The sequence below is a fragment of the Hippoglossus stenolepis genome, chromosome 8 (genome assembly GCF_022539355.2).
Source record: "Hippoglossus stenolepis isolate QCI-W04-F060 chromosome 8, HSTE1.2, whole genome shotgun sequence".
NCBI lineage: Eukaryota > Metazoa > Chordata > Actinopteri > Pleuronectiformes > Pleuronectidae > Hippoglossus > Hippoglossus stenolepis.
Window position 1 is genome coordinate 5,425,945 of NC_061490.1, and position 22,617 is coordinate 5,448,561.

Sequence of the window (22,617 nt, forward strand, 5' to 3'; positions counted from 1 at the left end):
TGGAATGGTCAAATTCCTTGTGAGCATTTAATAACCCTCATATTGCCCACAAGACATGCTAAATATACTGTATCTGTTACTGCTACATGAAATATTATGAATATTCTATGGTTTGCTTAAATTCATATATGAAGAACATTTAGTAGGTAACAGTGTTGGAAAACCTGAAAATCTTGATTTCCTTCACTTTCATCAGAAACAGATTTTTTAAAATCTGTATTTACTCTAAGATTTGCTCTCCGATGGCACAGACAGTCATTACTGTAAATTAGATTCAACTCAAAGTGAATGGACAATAACACTGACCCTCAGTTTAAACGACCGCATGCATGTGTACTACTATAAAGTCAAGACTGCCTCCTAGTGTACAAAGAATAAATTACAAGGATAGTGTAAGTAACTTACCCTCACAGTGCCAGTAATGATGTTTGTTTCCAATTTAAAATGAGTCCGAAAAGGAAAATGTTAAAGAAAAATATATCTGACCAGTATTTTATGTAATCTATCTCTTTCCACTCCCCAGCAACACAATTTTGGACACCCCCCTGATCAGAAAAGCCCTATTTCCAAATTTTACACTTAAATCTCACATTTCACAGTGACCTTTCTCGACAATATCCAAAAAGACTGGGAAGATGAACTAGGCAAACAGGTATGTAACAGAAAATATAAACAAAAGTACTCATTGTATGTTTTTGTACCTGTAATAAAAACTTTCACCACTGTGGTGAAATGTATAACATAATGTTGGCTTGTGATGCAGGAATCAAACACCAGAGATGACGAAACATTAGAAAGGGACATGTGTGCAATTATTTTGATCTGTAGTTTACCATGAAGCTGCTTCACTTGGTTTTGCCGAAGTATTTCCTCCGGCAGTCCAAAGACATGCAGTGTAGGGTTGGGTTGGTCAGAGACTCTAAATTGACTGTAGGTGTTTGTTTGTCTCTGTATGTCGGCCCTGTGATGCCCTGACTACCTGTCCAGGGTGAACCTGCCGCTCACTCAGTGTCAGCTGGGATTGGCTCCAGAGTCCAGCCCTGCCAAGCAGATAAGTGATATGGATGCATAGTTCACTTGGATTCACAAAGTGATGAGCCATATCCTCGTCAGTATGCACCTCCAAACACTAACAAGAACATCCAGTCTATAATTTACACAACGTTCACCAACTCTTCCTGAACTACTGCTCTTCCACTCTCCAATGCACTGCTGCATCTGAGTCCTTTACAGTATTACAGCAGGCTCAGAACATTATGACTGGCTCAACATGCTGCTGCCTATGCAACATCTTGCAGTCTTTGTAAATCTGAACTCTTTATGAAACTTGTAACAGATAAATAAAGTGTTTCCCCTTCCTCATGCTGCATTTACTCGTTGTCCAAACTGTGATGCAATGATGTAAGAGAGGTGTCAGAGAGTGTAATTAGGCACATTTAAACGTCCTCCCTTTGAAATGCCTTGAAAAAACAGATTTCTTATTTATCCTGGTTGAACATCTGAATTAAAGATGGCGCACTAATCCTGGAGTGTAAGAGGGTGGTTTGTCCTTGAGAGGGCGCTAGAGTTTCACTTCTGGGCCTCGGTGGGCCATATGGTGTTGCAACAATTCAAATATGTTCAGAATTACAAAACAATAAAAGAAAAATTAAATAGCCCACTTTAAATTACTCCATACTTTACTAAATAAGTGCATGAAAATAACACCCAATATTGGGTATTGGTACATTTTAAAGGGGACATATTATGAAAATTCCACTTTGTTAGTGCTTCTACACATTAATGTGGGTATCTGGCATGTCTACCAACCCAAAAACTCTGGAAAAAAACCACTCGCGCGTTTTGTTATGGTTCCTCTAAGTCAGAAATGTCATGCTTGAGTGACTGGAATGAGAATGAACTCCCACTGAGTCCCCCTACATGGCCTCCCCCGCCCTTTCTCTCTCTGTCTGTCTGCTTGTGTGCTTGTAGTGGATGGGCAGAGGGGGACATTTAATTATGTGATTGGGAATTAAAACTCCAGGACAACAGAAGGGAATACAAAGTATGGGATGCATATTTGATAATTTATATCATATAAAATATGTAATTTATATCGTTTAAAATCATGGGGAGGGGAGCTGGCTCATTAGCATTTAAAGGAACAGGCACTCAAAACAGGTCACTCTGTGGAGGGCTGTTTTATACAGGGTAAAAAGGGTGCTGTTTTATATGATCCTTGTGGTATTTTGACCAAAGTATGTTACAGACATTTCATTAAGACCCCAAGGAACCATATCAACTTGTGGTAAAATGGGCATACGATGTCCCCTTTAAACAAATTGAATGAATTAAAAATGACCTGAGATCATGTTTTCCAATAGTAGTTTTCTAAGGTTTTCTGCATAGATGCTGTTGCCTGATGGTCTCATAGACAGTTCTGGGTCTATATGTAAAGAATCATTAATGTAGAAAAGAGTATTTATATCTAGATTTCTGAAAACAAAACAAAACAAAAAGACTAAAGCAGTTATAGTTTGAAAATGGGTAAAGAAGCCTCTGATTGCAGCTGGTACCATCCCATCTCACTTCTAAATGTGGACCACAAAATGTTTGCCAATACATTAGCCCTACGGCTTGAATCAGCTCCACCGAATATTATTTCACCAGACCAAACCAGATTTATGAAAAACCAACACTCCTTTTCTAATGATATAGCCTCCTTAAAGGCCTCCTTTTCAGCCTAAATGTCCTCTGATATCCTCCTCTGGAGCCACGTTCACGTTAGCACGCACACACTGCACACACTGCACACACTGCACACACTGCACACACTGCAAGTTCTTGTCCAAGGGCATGCGCGGGGAGTGCAGTAGCATCGCTAGTTCCGGTAGCATTGCTACTTCTGGTAGTGGACATTTAGGCAAAAACATGGTGTAAATGATGCCGTTTCAAGTCGAATTTGAATATCGGGGTTTACAGACACTTCAATGACACGGCAGGAGCAGTATGAGGGCATTTTATGTTTTTTTCTGTTGTTTTTTTTTATGTTTGAAGAAGGAGTCCTGCTGTTTACCCCTGAAACTTTCTGCTTGGATGCTGAAAAGGCGTTTGACAGAGTGAAGTGGGTGTATCATTATGAAGTCCTGAAAATGTAAAATTTTTGACCCAAATTCATATCCTGGATAACATTTTTATATTCTTCCCCCAAAGTAGAAAATCACAATATTTCACTCTCGGGAGAGGAACTCGACAGGATTTCCCTCTGAGCCCATTGTTATTTGCTGTGGCAATTGAACCCTTATCCATTGTACACTGGTTTCAATCAGAGAATACTCAGACATGGCTCCAAACACACACTTTCACTATATGCACATGAAGAGCGAATGTTTCCGGTAAACAATCTGGCCATTCAAATTCCTGATACATATTTCCCCTTTAAGATGTCTAGAAATAACTTTAAATATTTAGGTGTGAACATCCGCCGATAACTGTCAGACCTCTACAAAAACAATTTCCCGCCCTTGGTTGTCAAACTTAAACTTGACATGGAAAGGTGGAATAGATATCCATTGCTGGGAGGGTAAATTATGTTTAACCAAATCCTTTTTTCAAATAATCAACAAGCTGATTTCCTCTTTCCCCTAGGATCAAGGGCTAGTTTTTACACAGGCATGTAGGTGGATTGGTATGTCCTGACTTCAGAAATTATTCCTGGGCAGCAAATATACACAAAATGGTTCTTTGGATTCAGGAGCCAACAATAAGTTGGTGTGAGCTTGAGGCCAAATCATTCCCTTTTACTTCACTTGTAGCCCTACTCTCATTTAAACTGCTTATTCGCCCAACCCAATTTACATGCAACCCAATTGTAGTGTGCACTTCTCAAACCTGGTCCCAATTCAGGCTTAGCACTGCAATGATTGTCTAATCTCAGTCCCATTTGCAACAACTATCTAATTCCACTCCCCAACAACACAATTTTGGACACCCCCCTGAATCAGAAAAGCCCTATTTCTGTATGTAACAGAAAATATAAACAAAAGTATTCATTATATGTTTTTGTACCTGTTCAATGAATAAAAACAGGTTCCCCCCAAAAAATGGGAGCTAGACCACTGTGGTCAAATGTACAACATAATGTTGGCTTGTGATGCAGGAATCAAACACCAGAGATGACGAAACATTAGAAAGGAAGATGTGTGCAATTGTTGGTCAATGAGACTGCCTTCCTATTTACAGCGCCGTTGGGAGAGGTTTGCCTTCAGGGAGCTCTGCTTTCTGGCTTCACTTTTCAGTTACAGTTTGGTTTACAGAATGATCTCGTTTTAAATAGAAAAAAAAACTATTTCCCAACACTGACCACAGGCAAAAGCTTTTCTGGCAGAATGCCTTTTAGGCCATTTTCTCCCATGTGCACCTGCACTGCACCACAGGGATTTCCCATGTTACACTACTGTACGCATCCTCCGTCACGTACACTCATTCTCAGTGAGACACGTGCTGTGACATGAGGAGAGAGGAGGAGAGGGGGAGGGGGATGCAACAGAAAATAATAGATTCAACATTCTAAAACGTAGATTTATTTATTTTTCTGTATACACGTACATGCAAATATCCAAATTTAGCAGCAGAACATCCTGTCTCCATGGAAACTTGACTTGTTAGATGTATGACTTCTTACGTAATGGTGCTGCATCCATACATACATGTACACACCCACACACATACACACACACACACACACACACACACACACACACACTCCATCCATAGGCGAGCCAGCCTGCAGTCGTTCATAGATCACTGCATAATGGAGCACTGGCTATACAAAATGTGTGTTCACAGAACATAGTCTAACATGCAGAGAGTAGTCATCCTATCACATACATGAATGTGATCTATAGCTGTCCTTTCACTGTCGAGCATGTCTTTTTTTAAACAACTTTATTATAAGACATGGAGGATCAGTTCTTAATGCCTGTGTATAATAATCCTTCTATAATTCATGAATGCATAGTTGAATCCTCTTGTTTGTATATAACTGTGTTTATGATTTCTTGTCTTTGCTGTCTTTATTTATGTCCATATATATCTTCCATAACGTTTTAGCATCGTGCTTAATAACACTGGAAAATAATTTGGTCAAAAAAGCCTATTTTGTTTCTAGATCGTATTTTTCACGCATCTATCGAGCTATGTTTCATCATATCCACGTGTCGAGCCGGGTGCATGGTGGGAAGTCTGCTGCTTCGTCATTCCTCGTTTCCACGTTGGATCAGTCTCTTACCGTGTGTGTGTGTGTTTCTCTCCGGTAAATAAAAGTGTATTTCACCACAGACAGCCCTGAGGTGTGTGTTAGGAACAAGCTGTTCTAACGAGTCCGCCCCTCCACCCTCCCTCTCTCCGCGGCCCAGCCTCCGAGGGGCCGTGACCAGACCCTCGTTCCGAATGGATCCTCACTGCAAAGGATGACATGACGTCACGTCGCCAGGGCGACCGGGCTCCCGGCGGCACGTGTCCCGTATAAAAGCGGAAGAGAGAGCTGGGCGGTGCGCACACAGACTCCAGGCTCATCAGAGAGGTAAGCTGCTGCAGCTGCTGCTGCAGAGACCTTCAGTGTGTAGCTCACCTTCATCTGCTTCAATTATCCAGACTCAGGCCATTTCTGTTGTTTCACACTATTAAATCTGCACGTCACTTTCAAATGTTAGCGTCTCCGTCTGCGCCATCACCAGCTTTGTTACCTAATGTTAATGCTAAATTACAATTCTTCATTTTTACCGCAAGAAATGCCGCAGTGTATTCCTGAGGGTGACACTACTAAAAGCTCCGAGCGACGTGTGAAAGCCTGCGGCCCTCATGTCGTCTGTGTGGTGAATTTGACCGCCATCTCTGCGTTGATGGGCCACGTATCCGTTTTAAAGAGGAAGAGAAGCTACGTTAGCATTATGAAGATACATGCTGTGTGTACGTGCACAGGAAGAGAGAGGCGAGGATGGGAGGGGATGCAGTCATGGCCTCGCAGTGTGCAGACGGGCTGCCTCTTGTGTAATGTGCTCTCTGACTGACACGGTTAGTTGCATCATTTAGATTTCAGCTCCATCCGCCAGAGCAGCAAAGTCACTCCAGTATTAAACAGGTAATGGATCGTGCCACAGTTTAAAGGAAATCTGCGTGTTCTAAGTATGGTTCATTCTTAACATATCATTCATTCATTTGAAGCTCGATCGCCCTCCTGCGCGGATAACGTGATAGTGGAATCTCCCATTGCTGCATCTTTGCGGAAGTGGATTAGTCTCCATGTTATGTAACACAGCACCAAAATATATATATTACCGCTTGTACCGCGACAGAAAACTCATGAGCGGACTACGTAGGAAGAAGTTGTGATAAAGATGAGTTTGACAGTACAAGCTGATTGTACTACAGCCGCCGCAGCGCTGCACTGAGCCGTAATAAAGCTGCTACACAGGGCGGAACCGCTTCGTGAATTGAGGTGAAGCTACGTGCCTCCTCTCGTCCTCGTGATGAAGTCTGTCGTGGCTGCGCCATTAGACTTAAGGGATGAATTGAGCTCTGGTAATGAAGACGGTGAGCAGATGTCACCGTGATGTGAGGAAGGAGAAATGACGGATGAATAACCTTGACCGTGTCGGATGTGGAAAAGATGGAGGAGAGGAGGTGGAAACTCTAATTCCCGTGATGCAAGTGAAGGGCACAGAGAGCGCGTAGAGGCGCAGGATTCTGCCGCAGTTCGACTCCAGACTCACCAGACCTGTTGATGCGGTTTGCAAAGACTAGGCCTGGTTCCTTAAAACTAAACTACACCATGATTTATGCAGCCATCAAACCAGACATACTTTATGCACAGGCAACAAGGCTTCATTAGAAAACTGAAAGGGCAAACGTGTTCAGCAGGGAAAAGATAAGGTTTTTAAAAAAAAAAAGCATAGTCGATATGGACTCACCTGGTCCTCTGGTACAAATATATACAACGCTATTGTCTCTCATAATCTCATTTGATATTCCAAAGTATTTATAATGGCAAAAACACACACTATTGTAAAATGTATTGGAGCAACCAGGATTCGCATTAAGTTATTGATTTCATGTAGGATGCAGCCATGTCTGGCCTCCTCTCAGTGTTGAAGGTCATCACTCCAGCTGAGGAAGGTCACAGCAGAGGCCCAGAGCTGCTGCAGTGATGCCCCTGATCCTTATTCTCATACTGCAGTTTATTGACCAGAAACGAGTCGTTCATACTGGACTTGGAGAAGGGGGGGGGGTTACTTCTCATTCCTCAGCCTCTGGATAGCTGAGGGTTATTAATAACAGGCCTCTGAGGACTATAGTTAAAATGCCTGGAATTAAAGAAACATAGCAGCCACATGCCATGCATCAGCAGATAATAGTTATGTATCAAACTAAGTTCAATAGGCTTTACTTTTCCAACAGCCAGTCTAGTCATTGTTAATATATTAAGATCTATAAATTCTACATATTAAAATTTACTGTGACTGTGATAAATGAGAATTCATTTACTTGATTTCCTGTGGTAGACTGATGCATCGGGATGACTGATATGTGAATGTTCTGTGCATCATTATTTTATCTTAGACACAGCGGGGACATTATTTCCACGTCATGCACAGAAGTTATCTTGTTGTGTCAGTGTCTGCTCTTGTTGCTGCTCTAGGTGAGGTGTCAGCTAAATGTCTGAAATGTAAATGTCAGCGTCTGTGTGTGGCCAACATGTTGCCACTATGCTGTGCAAGGAGAAAACTATTAGGTGATGACATTAGCTGGGTCACACCAACAATACACAGGATGTGTTATTTCTCCGTAACATGGACTACAGCCATGTTAATAAAGAGAACTTGGTTACTCTGGTGTACAGAGCAGGTTGCCTGGACTCAAAAAAAAAAAACAGGTTAGTTAACAGCAGTTAGTGGTTAATCACAAATTTCAAAGACAGTTTTGGGTTAGCTACATAAATATTTGAGACATTCATCCCATGAGGTTGTTATAAGTTGTTCATTTTCTAGATTGACACACGTTTTCCTCTAAAGGTCGTTGGATTTTTACTAGACTATGGTTACGATGAGTGTCCCTCTCGATCTTTCTCTGCTGCTGACTCAACCAGCCAATCTATGTCCAGGATGTGTGTAAGAGAGGAGTGACTCAGCACTCAAGTCTGTGCCAACTAACTGTTGCAATTTTAAGGGAAAAATTACAAATGGAAGGGACATAACTGGGCTATAATAGTCCCCTACTTGTGCAACAACGCAGTTTTGCATTGCTAATTTTGTACAAAGCACTTATTTAAAAATTCTAATGTGTGCAAATCTAGCATGAAATGAGAGCGGGTAGCACACAAAGCATGAAGGTGTACTGTGGCTTGATAGAGGAGAGGAGGTGATAAACAAGACCATGGCCTCAGGAAGGATATCTGTCATCTACCTGCTGACACAAGCTCACACAGCCGTGTGTTCCAGCATTACCTCTGCAGAGTGGTCACATGTCTCCTACTGAGACCCCTGCAGTTTGATAAGCACACTCTTTACTAATTCATGATGTGTGTCTGTGTGTAATGTGTATACCAGGTATGTTGTGGGGACCTGAATGTGCTTAAACAGTCACGTTATGGGAATGTGTCTTCTTTAACTGGACAAAAGCAAGTCCCCATATAATGTTTATCAATACATTTTAAGGTGAAGACATGTTTTCAACAGTTAATAGTAGTGTGTGTGTGTGTGTATATAATTAATAGAAGTAGTAGTTAAGGCTGTGTGTGTGTGTGTGTGTGCAGGCATGTTTGCGTGCCTGAACATGACTTGGTTACACCACAATAGCAGGCTTCACCTTATTAATTTCATAAACCCAGGTATGCGTTTGTGTATTTGATAGTAGGAATACATAAAGCAATCACCTCTTAACTCTATACATTTTGCCGAAGACCCTGCAGCTGGTACCCTGGCACCGGCGGGGGTGCGACTGGCAGAAATGCAGGAATAACACCAGCCTGTCTCTAAACCAAGTGCCTGAATGTCATGGAGCGCTTATCTGTCTGTCCCTGTCAGCAGGAGGCCATGCCTGCTGGGTAAGACGCAGCCTGTGGTCTTGTGTGTGTGCACTGGTGATGTGATGGTGTCCGACATTTAACTGACTAGGTCACGGCAGCAAAGTGACATTGCCTCAGTGACAAGACTATAAAAAGAAAGGAAGCAGGTACTTTGCTGAGGGGGGGGAAGACGGAAGGGATGATCATGAGCAGAACCAAGGTTTCGTAAGTTGCTGAAAACAGAAAGTTTTGCCCACCTGCATTTGAGTTTGCATAAAAGATTGTATGTATAAGTATCTGTTACGTGTTTGATTTATTTGATTCTCTAAGTGGCAGGCAAGAAGAGAAAACGTAACCTAATTGGATAGTCTGCCTGGCTTCTAGCCAATCAACTCACTGCAGTGGAAAAACACTGGAGAGAAAGAGGGTGTGACAGCAAGAGGAAGCTTTGTAGAGCCACTAAGAGAAGAAGGGCGGTAGAAGGAGGAAGGCAGGGGGAGTGGTAAAGTGGGCAGGAAAAGTAAGACCAAAGAATGACTATTAAACTTCAGCCGTTCAGTATACAACAAACAGAAAGCAGGCCAGTCACAACTCACATCACCATCATGGATTACGTGAATGGTTTTGTCTGTCTGTAATACTGTTGTAAAGATGTACAGTAGTCTATCTTCACCTCTTGTGTTTGTTTGGTCAAGTGTTGGTGATTGACATCAGAGGAGGTGCTGGTCCTCATCTCCTTTACTCTTTCCCTCATTCAGTAGATTTTGTCCCATGTTCTAGATGTAGCCTGTTGTCTTTGTCATTTCCTGGTTGACTGGTAATAAAGTAATCTTTCTCCCTGCAGTACACATGCATACACATAACCGTGATGACCCTGTCCTGCACCCCTGCTGGTGAAACTGCGTTTGTGTGAGGAAAATGGGTCGCAGCTCAGAGGGAGGGTAGGGTGGCAGTAAATGAGGGGGAGCCATGAGACAAAGAGCACGGAGGACAGACAAATAGGGGCATGAATTTTAATGATTAGTGGGTAAAAGGCTTGGGGAGGGATAATACTCAAAAAGCAAGGAAGAGACAAAGCACTGAGAGAAATAGGAGGTAAAGAAGAGAACATTGAATGAAAGAAGTAGTGTTAGGCTAAACGGATGTAGGAACAGAATTATAGATGTAAGAAGAGAGGAAAAATTTGTTAGAAGTGAAGATTATTCATTCCCTTTTCACTGACCAATCAGTACTCGAAAGCTTTAGTCTAATCCTAAGTAGAACCTGACCGATATTTTGATTGGCCAATAATATCAGCTGATATGAGCCTTTCACAAACATAAAGGTATCAGCATTTAGCTTTGCTAATATGAAACCTTTTATTTTATAGAATACAGAAAAAAGATGTGCATTCCTATTTGAAGTTTAAAAAATCTGTTTTCTTAATTCAAGTTTAAATATTTTGTTGTGTTTTCTTTTTATCTATAGTTATTTACAGTAGTTTATAGTTCATCTGTAAAATATCAAACCTCAATTACATCGTCATAAGGGTTTGATTTAAAAAATCGTAGGAATCTTTGCTGAAATTTGTTTTAAAACATATCATCCAAAAAATGTTCCCCCTAATATCGGCTCCTAAGTGTTTCCTCTTTGAACAATCAGTCTCACCCGCTGACCAGCCCCTTGCAGGGAGGAGGCTGCACTGCAGAAATCTGAATCTTGTTGTTCTTACCCCAGTGCCAGTGGTGCACACAAGCCATGTCACATGAAGGCGATGCCATTGAAGATAATTTACATTGACAAAATTAAATTCTCTGTGAATTACTGGGTTCGAGTCAAGTTTTAATTTTAGAAAGCTCCTGTTCAGTTGATTTATCATCAAATGGGCTTTCAGTACCTGACTCTTACAGCCAGCTCTTCCATGCTAAAGTACTGAAAGTAAATCTGCGATGGGTAGTGCATGGTGCTTTACTGGTGTACATATGTCTGGCCGTCTGTCTGCCTCTTCTTCTCATTTTTTAATGAGAGTGTCAGCAGATTGCCAGCTGCAGTTAACAACGTGTAACTTCTTTGCTCTGCTCTGCACAATACCTCCTCTGTGAGCCCTCATCATAGAGGGTGCGCTGATGCCAGATCGGGGCTGATTGGTCCTCAGTCAAAGGGGCAGGACTGTGTGGTTGAAAAGTGGGGGGAGCTGCTGGCTAGGGAGTCGACTTTCCTATTGTAATATATCATTGAATAGTTTACTTCACACAGAAACAATGGATAGTTTCCCTCTGCTACAATGGGGATATAACTTAAGTCATGTGTATGAATAATGCGGTTATTCTCTAAAAGTAACATTTCACATATTTAGGGCCCGAGCACCGACGGTGCTTTTCGTTTGATTATTTAGGACAATTAATCGCATTTTTGACGGTTTGAACATGCACGAAAACTCACCAAATTTCGCGGGCGTGTCAAGCCTGACAAATGTACGTATGCTGGAGTAAATCGAAATGGGCGTGGCAAAATGGCTCAACAGCGTCCCTTAAAACGCAGCAATTCCATCTGGTTTAACCGATCTTCAAGAAATTTGTAGTGTATCATGACCGGATGGAAATAAAAGTCCCAGGCACCAATACTATTAACGCAACAGGAAGTCGGCCATTTTGGATTTTGGCAGTTTTACACGTTGTGTATTTTAACAAACTCCTCCTAAAGCTTTGATCAGATCAACTTCAAAATCAGTGAGGGTCATCTAAACAACATGGCGATTAAAACTTTGCATCAAATTTTGATGAGTCGCCATCAAAACACGAGGTTGTTGTATCTCGGACATGCATGGTCCAATCTACTCCAAATTGGACATGTATGACAAAAGTCTCGGCTGGATGACATCTACACAGAAATCATGACTTAAATCACAGAGCCCCCTGGTGGCAACATGAAATGTCTTGTTTTTTGCACGTCTTACACTTTGAAGTACTTCTCCTCATCTATTGACTTGCAGCTTACAGCTTATTACTGTAAAAACAGTACAAACCCCGTCCGCAGTCATTAAATAACTGTAATAAATCACTATATGACATCGTCCATTTAATGGTCATTTTAAGAATAAAGGAAAAAAGAGCCCCCAGGAAACAATCTCATTGAATCTCCTGGACCTTAAGGCCAACTGTGCTCTCAATACAGAGCGATTTTCCCTTGGTGGCGGAGAGACAACCTGCTACTCAATGTAAGAGAAAACGCACCACACCATTGGTACAATCAGTCAGACAACTGCTTGAGGCTCGTGACGACTATGAGTCTTTTGAGGAGTAGTAAAGCACAGTTGTACACGTGTAGAGCAACAAAGTCCATGGTTGTAGATAATGCACAAAAAAAAACCAATATTACATTAAAACACAAGCCAGGAAAAGTCTAACAATTTAAAAAGAGGTTGTGCAATTTAAAAGGGAAGTAGGGCTTTTCAGGGAAATAAATATAGTTAATATACAAGGTATGCATACTCAGAGAATGTAATGAAGCAATAAAGGAACAAATGTATATCATTTTTGTGAAATTAACTTAAGATCTGTGTTAAGCAATTAAATTGTGTCTGATATCGCTTATTAGGGACTCTACACCGACGGTGCAAGTATTGCTTTTCGCTTGTGAAAAGGACTTTTTTTTTACTCCAATTCGCATTGTCCAGTCAGCACCAAAACTCTCACCTATGATCAGAGTCCCGGCCTGAACAGCTCCATATGTCAATGTTGACTCGGGGTCATAGTGCCACCTACTGATTCAACATGAAACAGGAAGTTTATTTATCTGCACTGTGCATTGAATTAAAACCTATGATCAGAGTCCCAGCCTGAACAGCTCCATATGTCAATATTAACGCGGGATCATCAAGCCACCTACTGATTCACCATGAAACAGGAAGTTATTTTTAACACCAATGTGCATTGTCCAACCGGCCCCTAAATTCTGTCACATGATCGGAGTCCAGGCCTGAACAGCTCTATATGTCAATATTAACTCATTGTCATAGCGCCACCTACTTATCAGCGTGAGAATATGTGTCCAAAAAAAAGATTTAAAAGGGAAGTTAAGTTAAAGCAGAAACTAATGATGAACCTTTGACTTCCTACAATAAACCAGGATTTTCTTTCACCTCAACTCAAGAGTTCAAGTCCATCCAAGTGCTGGAAATGGATTTCTTCCAGAGCACTGGTTTCCCATTGTCACCCCTCCCTCTTCTCCCATTGATTTGCCAAACCACCGCACTGCTGCTTGGCAACAGTAACGGACATTTAGGGGGGGTTGTCAAGTAACTGTAGACACACTAACACACAAACACTTACACATGCACCTGCCCTTTGGTAAAGTATTTAGTGCTTGCCTATATCAGTTTTTTTTAAACATACCCATCGTACACATTTTTATAGTTTTAACTTAAACAGCTGAGCCCCGTTGCTAGTCACCAGATCTACCTATTATGTGGCTCCTGTGATCTCAGCCAAGCCCCATTTTTCTTTTTTCCTTGGTGAAGCTCACTGTTCAAAAAAAGCTGTATTGTTTGTCAGCAGTGCAGCCATTTTGTGTTGGAAAACCAGGGGCAACTCCTCTATGCTGAGAAAATGGAGACATTTAAATACAGATGGAGAAAAGCAAGAGTGAGACCAACTGTGAAAAGGTGCAGAGGCCACAGGGGGTCACTGTGCAGAGTTTGGTGAATGCACAATAGCTAACAGTTGGAACAGAGTACAAAGGAGCAGAAAGACAGAAATGTGAGAGCATGGTCATACTGCTCTTTGTCCTTCTCTCTCTCCATTGGTGACCTTGTATTATGCTTGCAGCAGCTCTGCCCTTGATGAAAGGTACCACAAAGAAGCACACAAAGATAATAACGACACTAGACATGATGCGTTAAGAGATCAGTTGAAACTGTGGCAGACGGATCAATAAATTGATTTTGACCTGAAACAAATACTGTTTTAACTCCAGACTGGACAAGTTAATTAATTTAGGTTAGTTATGATAAACACAAGTTATTTACCTCCATTCATATTTGAGTGTGTGGGAGAATCGAGGGAGATGATTTGTCCTAATCTGGTTGTCCCGTTATGTTTATTTAAAGTGCTCCCACAATGCATTTCACCAGATTGACAGCCTGTCCTACATGCTCCCCACAGAGACACATAGATTAAGAGATTACAGTAGTCTTAAATGATGGCTAACCAGTTTCAAGGACAATCCACGTTGCCCTTATTTACGCTACCTGTGCCTGTCACACATACACACACCACACTACTGGTCAGGCTAACTGGTAAATACTACTGACTTACCTTTTCTGTTCACCTGTATTAGTAAATAACCACTGCATTTACATGTTAATGATACCTCATTAAAACAACTTTTAACTGGCCTTCAATCTGTCTGTTGTATTCTGGAGTATTGACCCAATGATGGGTCACAGGAGTTTATCTGTCTGGTTTCGGTCACCCCCCCACACACCCTGTTTTCCGGAACCCTAAATGAGTTCATAAATGAATTCAGATTTGTAGAAGCACCTCAGCTAGTGAGCGTTTACAATGACACATTTTGATGACAGGATTGACTTTTAATCTTAAATGAGCATGTTAGTGACCTTATCTGCACACAAAACCTTAAGTGGAAAAAAAATCACTTGTCACAATGTGACTTGGGATAAATTTGAGAGGCTGAAAATGATGTCAAAAAGTTTGTATCCCTGTCATGATAGACAGACCAGGGACACAAGAGGAGAGGAAGAGGTGGAGTTTATGAGAAGAAAAAGGAGGTGGAAGGAAATGGTAGAAAAGAAAGGGGCAGGAAAAGTGGGAGGAGAGGACAGAGGTGTGGAGACTACATTATGAAAAGGAGAGGAAAGCAGAGGAGAAAGGAGGTCACATAGTTGAGTCCAGCCCAAGCTTCCTCTTTGTTCAGTCAGCAGACAAGTCTCTGTTTGTTGTCGTTACATACCTACAACGCACTTCTCTCCTCACCGCTTATGCCACTGTTTTCTAAACATGTCCCTGCATGATGATACACCTCCCTACCTTTCCATCAGGTGCACGTAAAACATGGCCTTTTGTCGCTCTGTACTTTTCCCTAAATTAAGTTTAAAAACCCTTGCAACCTTTTTCATTTATTAATCTACTTTCAACCATAGTGTCTGACTTATATTACTAGTTACTAGTTACTAAGCTCACTTAACACCTTGGTGTTGTTTTCTCTCTTTTGTGCTAATGCGTCAGACTGGCTGTGCTGTGAGGCCTCTGCTACCAGTCTGTCTTATGTTATTCAGACATTACAGTTGACACGACAAAAGAAAATGATAAACTAAATAGAGTTAAGAATGAAATGGCGTGAAAATGTTGTACCACATTTATATTGACCAAAAATATTGCAGTTATCACGGTATTTTTACTCATCTTTGATGAGAAAAGTACTAATACACAAACTCAAGTAATTTCACCAAGTTTAAATAACTTATTTATTATTAATAACAATGATGATAATATTTGTATTGTTTATCAGAGCGGTGGAGAGCAGGTTGACAACTCATTATTAGCATTTGCTAACTATGGCCAGAGCACCAGCAGCTCCCCTCCTGCCTGCCACTCCCTCTGTCACATTTTTACAACAAACAACAAATGCACGTTGCTCACTGCCCCTGCAACTTGCAGACAGGCTTACTTTGGTTGATGCAGGACAGTATAAACCAAATCATTATGGTAATTAAACTTTAAATGGTACAACTAAGCGCCTGAAATTTTACCATGTTATACCTTGAAATCAGTAGCTGTTTTATCCATGATACTAAGTCTAAAAATGCTCAGATCATCCCACAGATAGACTTGTTGAGGTTTTGGAGAAGCAGAAGCTTCAGATTAGTCACATTACACCAATATAATGCATACAAAGACACCTTCATATTGCCAACAACTTGATTAACCTGATTAAAGCCACCTCCTGCTGTCAGGACAACAGTTGGCTGCTGTCAGAGTGTATGCCTGTGTCTTTGCTGCCAGGCTTACAGTCTGATGTTTAAAGTCTGTGACATTTGCTGGCACGTCATTAAGCTTCAGCGACTTCCAGTGTTGACACCAGATGCATCTGACTGAGTGTGTGGCCAGCTAGAGGACATTACAAAGTGAGATTAGATATCCTACATTTACATGTTGTAGTTGTGTTTCTAATGTCATTGTTTTGTGTTTTTTCTCTCAGATAACTTCACAACCCCAAAACAGCAGCAACCATGTCAGACCTTTGTGTTGGAATCAATGGGTGAGTTGGAAACACACACAGGCGCTTCACACTGATTTTACGATGGTTAACATAGGACATTGGGGACAAGGGGCGTTCACCATTTTCTGAATTATTACTAATGGTTAGTATATATAGGGGGGAAAAAAGCATTTGATTAAATTACAAGTTAACAGTTTCTGATGTGATAGAATGGATCAGTGCAGTACTGTTTAAGGCTGTCATTAGATCCATGTGAGGTCAAAGGGTTGGTTTGACATCCTGGGGAAGTTCCCTACCATTTTACCACAATTCTCACTCTGTCTTTCTCCTCACTGCAGATTCGGTCGTATCGGCCGTCTGGTCCTGAGGGCTTGTCTTCAGAAGGGCATTAAGGTTGTGGCCATCAATGATCCCTTCATTGACTTGCAGTACATGGTGAGAAAACGCTCATGCTCATCTAAGTCTACAGTGTATATTGTTGGAAGAGGCTGCTTTACAAAATAGGAAATGGAAAAAAACGGATAAACTGAACCACAGTTACACGTCTGGGGACATTTTTTCAATAGCTATTATAAATGTGAGTTTTCCTCTCTATTTGATTTCTCTGTACTTTGGTTGTAATTCTTTAGTATAACTTAGAACCAAAAACTTCCAGTAGCTCCAACCCCTGCTCCTCCCTCACACTCAGCACCGGCTCTCACCAAGGGTGTGTGCTGAGCCCTCTACTATATGCACTTTACACCTATGACTGCACTGCCACCCACCCCACCAACACATCATCAAATTTGCGGACAACCCCAACCTGGTCGGTCTTATCTCTGGAGGAGACAAGTTGGCCTACAGGGAGGAAGTACAGCAACTGACGCTGTTGTGTGCAGCAAACAACATACTGAGGGACTCCTCCCATCTAGCGCACCACATGTTTGACCTGTTTGCCCTCTGGCAGGCGCTACAGGTCTGTCAAGGCTCGCATCACCAGACTGAAAACAGCTTCATTCCCTGGGCTATAAGAACACTTAACCATCAATAACGAGCAGTGCAATATCATTACATTTATTTGATCATTTACTCAAATGCAATGTGGACATAATCATTATGTCTGGAAATTATTTAATTTGTATTTTGTGACTTCTGATGAATGAATGTGTGAGGTGGTTGATGTTGTTTTTAAACTTGAGAAGCACTGCTACTTTCATTGTATCCTGTACAATGAAAATACAGCTTTCTATTCTAAATTAATATGTAGGGCTGTATTAAGACTATGTATTAATAATATAGTGCCATAATAAGTATACATTTTTGTGATAAAACAAACAGAAACCCCTTTACCTCTTTATAGCCTTGCACTAACAACCCCATTGTTTTCCTCTCCCCTCCTAGGTCTACATGTTCAAGTATGACTCCACCCATGGCCGTCACAAGGGTGAGGTCTCCCACGAGGATGGCAAGCTCATCGTCGATGGCAACGCCATCTCTGTCTTCCAATCGTAAGTGATGAAGATGATGATTGGGTTTGAGTGGATGTTGCTGCACAGATCAGATCCACAACAGTAGCATTTTAATTTTAGCAGAGAGGTCTGTAATGGAGGCAGCCATCTAAAAGTTCATGTTGAATTGGGAATTGATTTTCCAGTTTCAAGGTGATCTAGCTGATGCCATTTTGTCTTTAATATCCTGAGTGAATTCCTGGCAATGGAACAAGGCTGTCTGCTGCCTCAGGCCTCACTCCTGTCGCCCCCCCTCCACCCGGCTGTTTTTTTAGTCCATTGACTAATTGTGCCTCATGTCTGCAAACGGCCGTACCAACAAAAAGGAAGCTTATACAAGAGGCATTCCATTCAGTTTCACAGCTCCTCTATTGTGATATTTTCCATTCTTGTTCATTGCAAACACGAAATCATCCAAAGAGGCTCTGAACACTAATTTAGAATGTGCAGGATGTACTTATCTAACAAGATTAGCTCCCACCCCCACCTCTCACTGAATCTAACTTGTGCAGTACGCACTGGTGCTGTTATGCCTCCAGGCGGAGGCATAACGTTTTCGGGTTTGTCCGTATGTACATTGGTCAACTATTTGTCTGTCAGTCCGTCCCTTTTATTGTGAACGCGATAACTCAACAACAGTGGAAGGAATTTAAAAAACATTCACTTTTTGTGTTCAAAGGTCAAGGTCACAGTGGCCTCTTGAACATGATATCTCAAGTCTGCCTTCAGGGAATTTCTTGACCATTTTTCACTCAAAGATTAACTGAGAAGATTTCAGTGGTCAAAAGTCACAGTGACCTCGTATGAGTCTGATGTGTATATAGACTGAAACTTCACTGGCTGGTGGGATATACAACTGCAGGGTGGTAATTTTGGAATTTTGTTGTCACTTTATTTGTCCCCCAGGTTTAACATAACTGTACCATAATCATTTAATCTTTAAGTGACACTTCTCTTTCTGTGACTCCAGTATGAAGCCAGCAGAGATCCCCTGGGGCAGTGCTGGAGCCAAGTATGTTGTGGAGTCCACCGGAGTCTTCCTCAGTGTGGAGAAGGCCTCTGTATGTACATACACACAAACACATGTACATAAGACAAATTGACCCAGACAGTCCTGTTTCTAACCTCTCTCTCTCTGTCTCTGTTCTGGCCAATCACAGTCTCACCTCCAGGGTGGAGCCAAGCGTGTGGTTGTGTCCGCCCCCTCACCTGATGCTCCAATGTTTGTCATGGGAGTTAATGAGGACAAATATGACCCCTCCTCCATGACCATCGTCAGGTAAGATACCTGTGGTGGCGGACATGCATGTCACTACATTTATAATAGAAATGCATACAAATATGTTCCACAACTTCACCAGAACTCAAGGTTTAGGTGAAGCACATCAATTTTTTATTGTGTAAATATGACCAGTTGTATCATTCTATTTATAGTAATGCCTCCTGCACCACCAACTGCCTGGCCCCCCTGGCCAAAGTCATCCATGATAGCTTTGGCATCGAGGAGGCTCTTATGGTAAGTCATATTTAATCTGTGTTTGTGGTTCATACTGTAGGCGGTGCTGTATATTTATGCTTGCATGTATGCTAAAGATAGTATGGAAAATGATTGTTTAATGTATCTAATATGACACTGTCCTCTGTAGACTACAGTCCATGCATACACAGCCACTCAGAAGACAGTGGATGGTCCCAGTGCTAAGGCATGGCGTGACGGCCGCGGTGCCCACCAGAACATCATTCCAGCCTCCACTGGTGCCGCCAAGGCAGTGGGCAAAGTCATCCCTGAGCTCAACGGGTAAGGACAAGTACATTTGTTATCAGTCCTATAATCACCTTTTATTATTTGTGGCCATGAAGCTGAGAAAGACCAAAAACATTCATCTCATCATTTTGTCTCTTTCTCTCTCTCTAGTAAGCTGACAGGCATGGCGTTCAGGGTGCCAGTGGCTGATGTGTCAGTGGTCGACCTGACATGCCGTCTGTCCAAGTCCGCATCTTACTCTGAGATTAAGGAGGCTGTCAAGAAGGCCGCACATGGGCCCATGAAGGGAGTGCTGGGTTACACCGAGGACCAGGTAAGACAGAATCAATTCACATACACTGGACTAAAATCAAAATTAACTTAATTTATTTTATTTAAAAAAATATATAGATATATTATACAACACGACTTCTGTTTCCTTTTGGATTTAGTAATGTATTGCCTGGTTACACAATATCTGACTTGTAACTGATTTTTGTGTTTTGCAAGGTGGTTTCCTCTGACTTCATCGGTGACACCCACTCCTCCATCTTTGATGCTGGCGCTGGCATTGCCCTCAACGACAACTTTGTCAAGCTCATTTCCTGGTGAGTTTTCAGTCTGTCCCCACATGTGAAAAACTTTTGTCTTTTCAAAACTAATCTTTTAATAGCAATTCTTTAATCGTTCTATTGTTCTGTCTTGTTTTCCCTCCCTCCAGGTATGACAACGAGTTTGGCTACAGCCACCGTGTCGCTGACCTGCTGTTGTACATGCACTCCAAGGAGTAGACACTTCCTCTTGAGAAAGGAAGTCAGGAAAGGGACCACCCCAACCATCCTCCGTGCCCTCTTCTCTTTTACACACAAGCCCCACCCATAGCCAAGTCCTTTCATCACAGCCTTTAGCTCTACTACAGCATACGTAGGCAGCAGCAACAGTGTGTTTAAATGTTTGGTTTGTTTTTCCTTTAATAACAAGACGATTGGTCAGTGACAGTATTTGTGTCTGTGTGCCCCCCTCTCCACCTCCCTCTGCCACATTAGATGTGTCGTTATGGCTCATTACTATGGTAACTACTGTATCCATCACCCTGTTGGTGTGTTTTAAAGGCTAAATCACCAGTGGAAGGAGGAAGCTGAAAGGTAGAGCTACTGTAACTCCACTAAAGAGTAATGAGACAAAGAAATAAAACTTGAAAACCTCAAGCTGTCCAAGTTTCTATGTTATCTGTTCACTGTTGTCTATGGAGCCTCTGAACTGACACACTGAAGAAAAAATTGATTCAACATAAGGCTGGGCAATAAAACAATATCAATAATTACTGCAATATGATTTTCATCACTCGCAATATGAAGATATTGATATAATGCCAATGAATTGTATAAGCACAGAGAGGTGGTATAACGGATAATTGATCTACCACAGATACGTAAAACGTTTTGCTGTTTATCAAGTGTCATTTTCCTTCTCATAAAGAAGAGTTTAAAACCACAGCATTCACTCAGGAGCAAAAACCTGTCTTTAAACTTAAGAGAAATAATAATGTGACATGTATTGTGATAGTTATCAATATCAACTAATATAAAAATGTTTACTTATACAGTTTTTGGCCATATTGCCCAGGCCTAATTTTAACATTTAACATTTAAAAAAAAATATTAATGGCTCATTAATTAAAGACACAAGAAATGTAAAGCTTTATGACTTTAACCTCTAGGGGGCACTTAACACGAGGGGATTAGAAGCAAATGCACTTATGTTTTCTAGCATAAATATTTATGTCATATTGTCCAGATAGAGGTTGGAGGCATCATAGCAATTTATAGACTATAAAATGTGCATTAAAACTTTATGGATAAGAACATTGGCCAAGGACAGAGGAAGTGAGGACAGAAATATTAAATTGAAGGAGACACCTATCATTCTTCTTTACAACCAAACCTTTGTGACACCACGTGTCCTGTTACACCTCCTGTACATGACGGTGGTTCACTTTAACTAAGAACATTACAAGACTGTGCACATCCAAGAACAAATTTAAACTTTCACTCAACTTGAGTATTCCAAATGTCATGTTACTTTCTACTCCACGATAATATAGTGGGAATTATTGTATGTTTTACTCAACAGCATTTATTTGACAACTTGAGAAAATAGTGACATATTTTCGATTTTACATAGAAACGTGTAAAGCATATTTAATATTAGATTAAACTATCTTAACACTAAATGAATAATCTAAAACTAATCATTTTTAAATCCTTATTGACCACCTGCAATAGTAATTATGAATAAAAGCATCAGTAACCCCCAACAAATGATATACACACATTATTAGAAGGTAAAACGACAAGTACAGCGAGTCTTGGTGAGAATACAGACTGTGTCCTAATATAGAAGAAATGTTTCCCCTAAAAAGCCATCATATTTTTACTATGATTTGTGCTGCAGTGCCACCTACTGGTAAATTGATCATACTGCAACAGGAAAAACTGTTTGCAAGTATGGATATTTTACTTTTTAAAATAACGTCTTAGCTTAAGAGACCCCCAGAGTCACTGAAAGCCACTTGAGCTGAGACACCAAGATGTTACTCTACAGATACATTAATTTAATTTCTAATTTCTGTACTGTGTGTTACTATAGAAAATCATGATGGCGTAGATAAAAATACAAAAGACACAACATCCATGAATGAAAGATATATAATTCAGAATACATTGCATACAAGTTACATATTTATTTTATATGCATTATATAAATAAGATGAAAATCAACACTGGTAAACAATCAATGATTTTTTTTAGGCTCCCTTAAATATACATACACCAGCCACTCAGTGAGCCAGAATCTGTTCACTGTGGTTGGGTCAGGGTACCTCTGTCCAGGTCATTTCCTCAGATGGACAATAAAAGACATGTTCTATTATACTTATTAAAATATATTTCAAATGTCAATAAACAATAATTGTGGAGCTTTTTAAAGTTGTTGCAATCATAAAATGTAAAACAAAACACATCACAGCTGCAATCCTGAGAGTCATTCTGTCTATTTGCCCTATTTCACATTCAATTTAACAAAACAGCCCGAACATTCTCCATAGAGGAACTGTTTGCTAGTTT

General features: G+C 41.0%; 1 protein-coding gene across 1 annotated transcript; it reads left to right on the forward strand.

Annotated features, from left to right (window-relative positions):
* The first annotated feature begins 5,463 nt into the window (after positions 1-5,463).
* gapdhs (glyceraldehyde-3-phosphate dehydrogenase, spermatogenic) lies at positions 5,464-20,700 on the forward strand. Its single transcript, XM_035163857.2, has 11 exons — positions 5,464-5,563; positions 16,241-16,300; positions 16,600-16,696; positions 17,642-17,748; positions 18,719-18,809; positions 18,909-19,027; positions 19,183-19,264; positions 19,395-19,546; positions 19,664-19,826; positions 20,003-20,100; positions 20,214-20,700. Exons 2-11 carry the CDS (start codon positions 16,272-16,274, stop codon positions 20,281-20,283), a joined length of 1,008 nt encoding a protein of 335 aa, XP_035019748.1. The 5' UTR covers positions 5,464-5,563; positions 16,241-16,271; the 3' UTR covers positions 20,284-20,700.
* The last annotated feature ends 1,917 nt before the right edge of the window (positions 20,701-22,617 follow it).

Coding starts and splice junctions, on each gene's coding strand:
- gapdhs (XM_035163857.2), top strand. CDS start 16,272: ATGTCAGACCTTTGTGTTGGAATCAATGG. Junction 18,810..18,908: donor TCAGTGTGGAGAAGGCCTCT/GTATGTACATAC, acceptor GGCCAATCACAG/TCTCACCTCCAGGGTGGAGC. Junction 19,547..19,663: donor GTCATCCCTGAGCTCAACGG/GTAAGGACAAGT, acceptor CTCTCTCTCTAG/TAAGCTGACAGGCATGGCGT.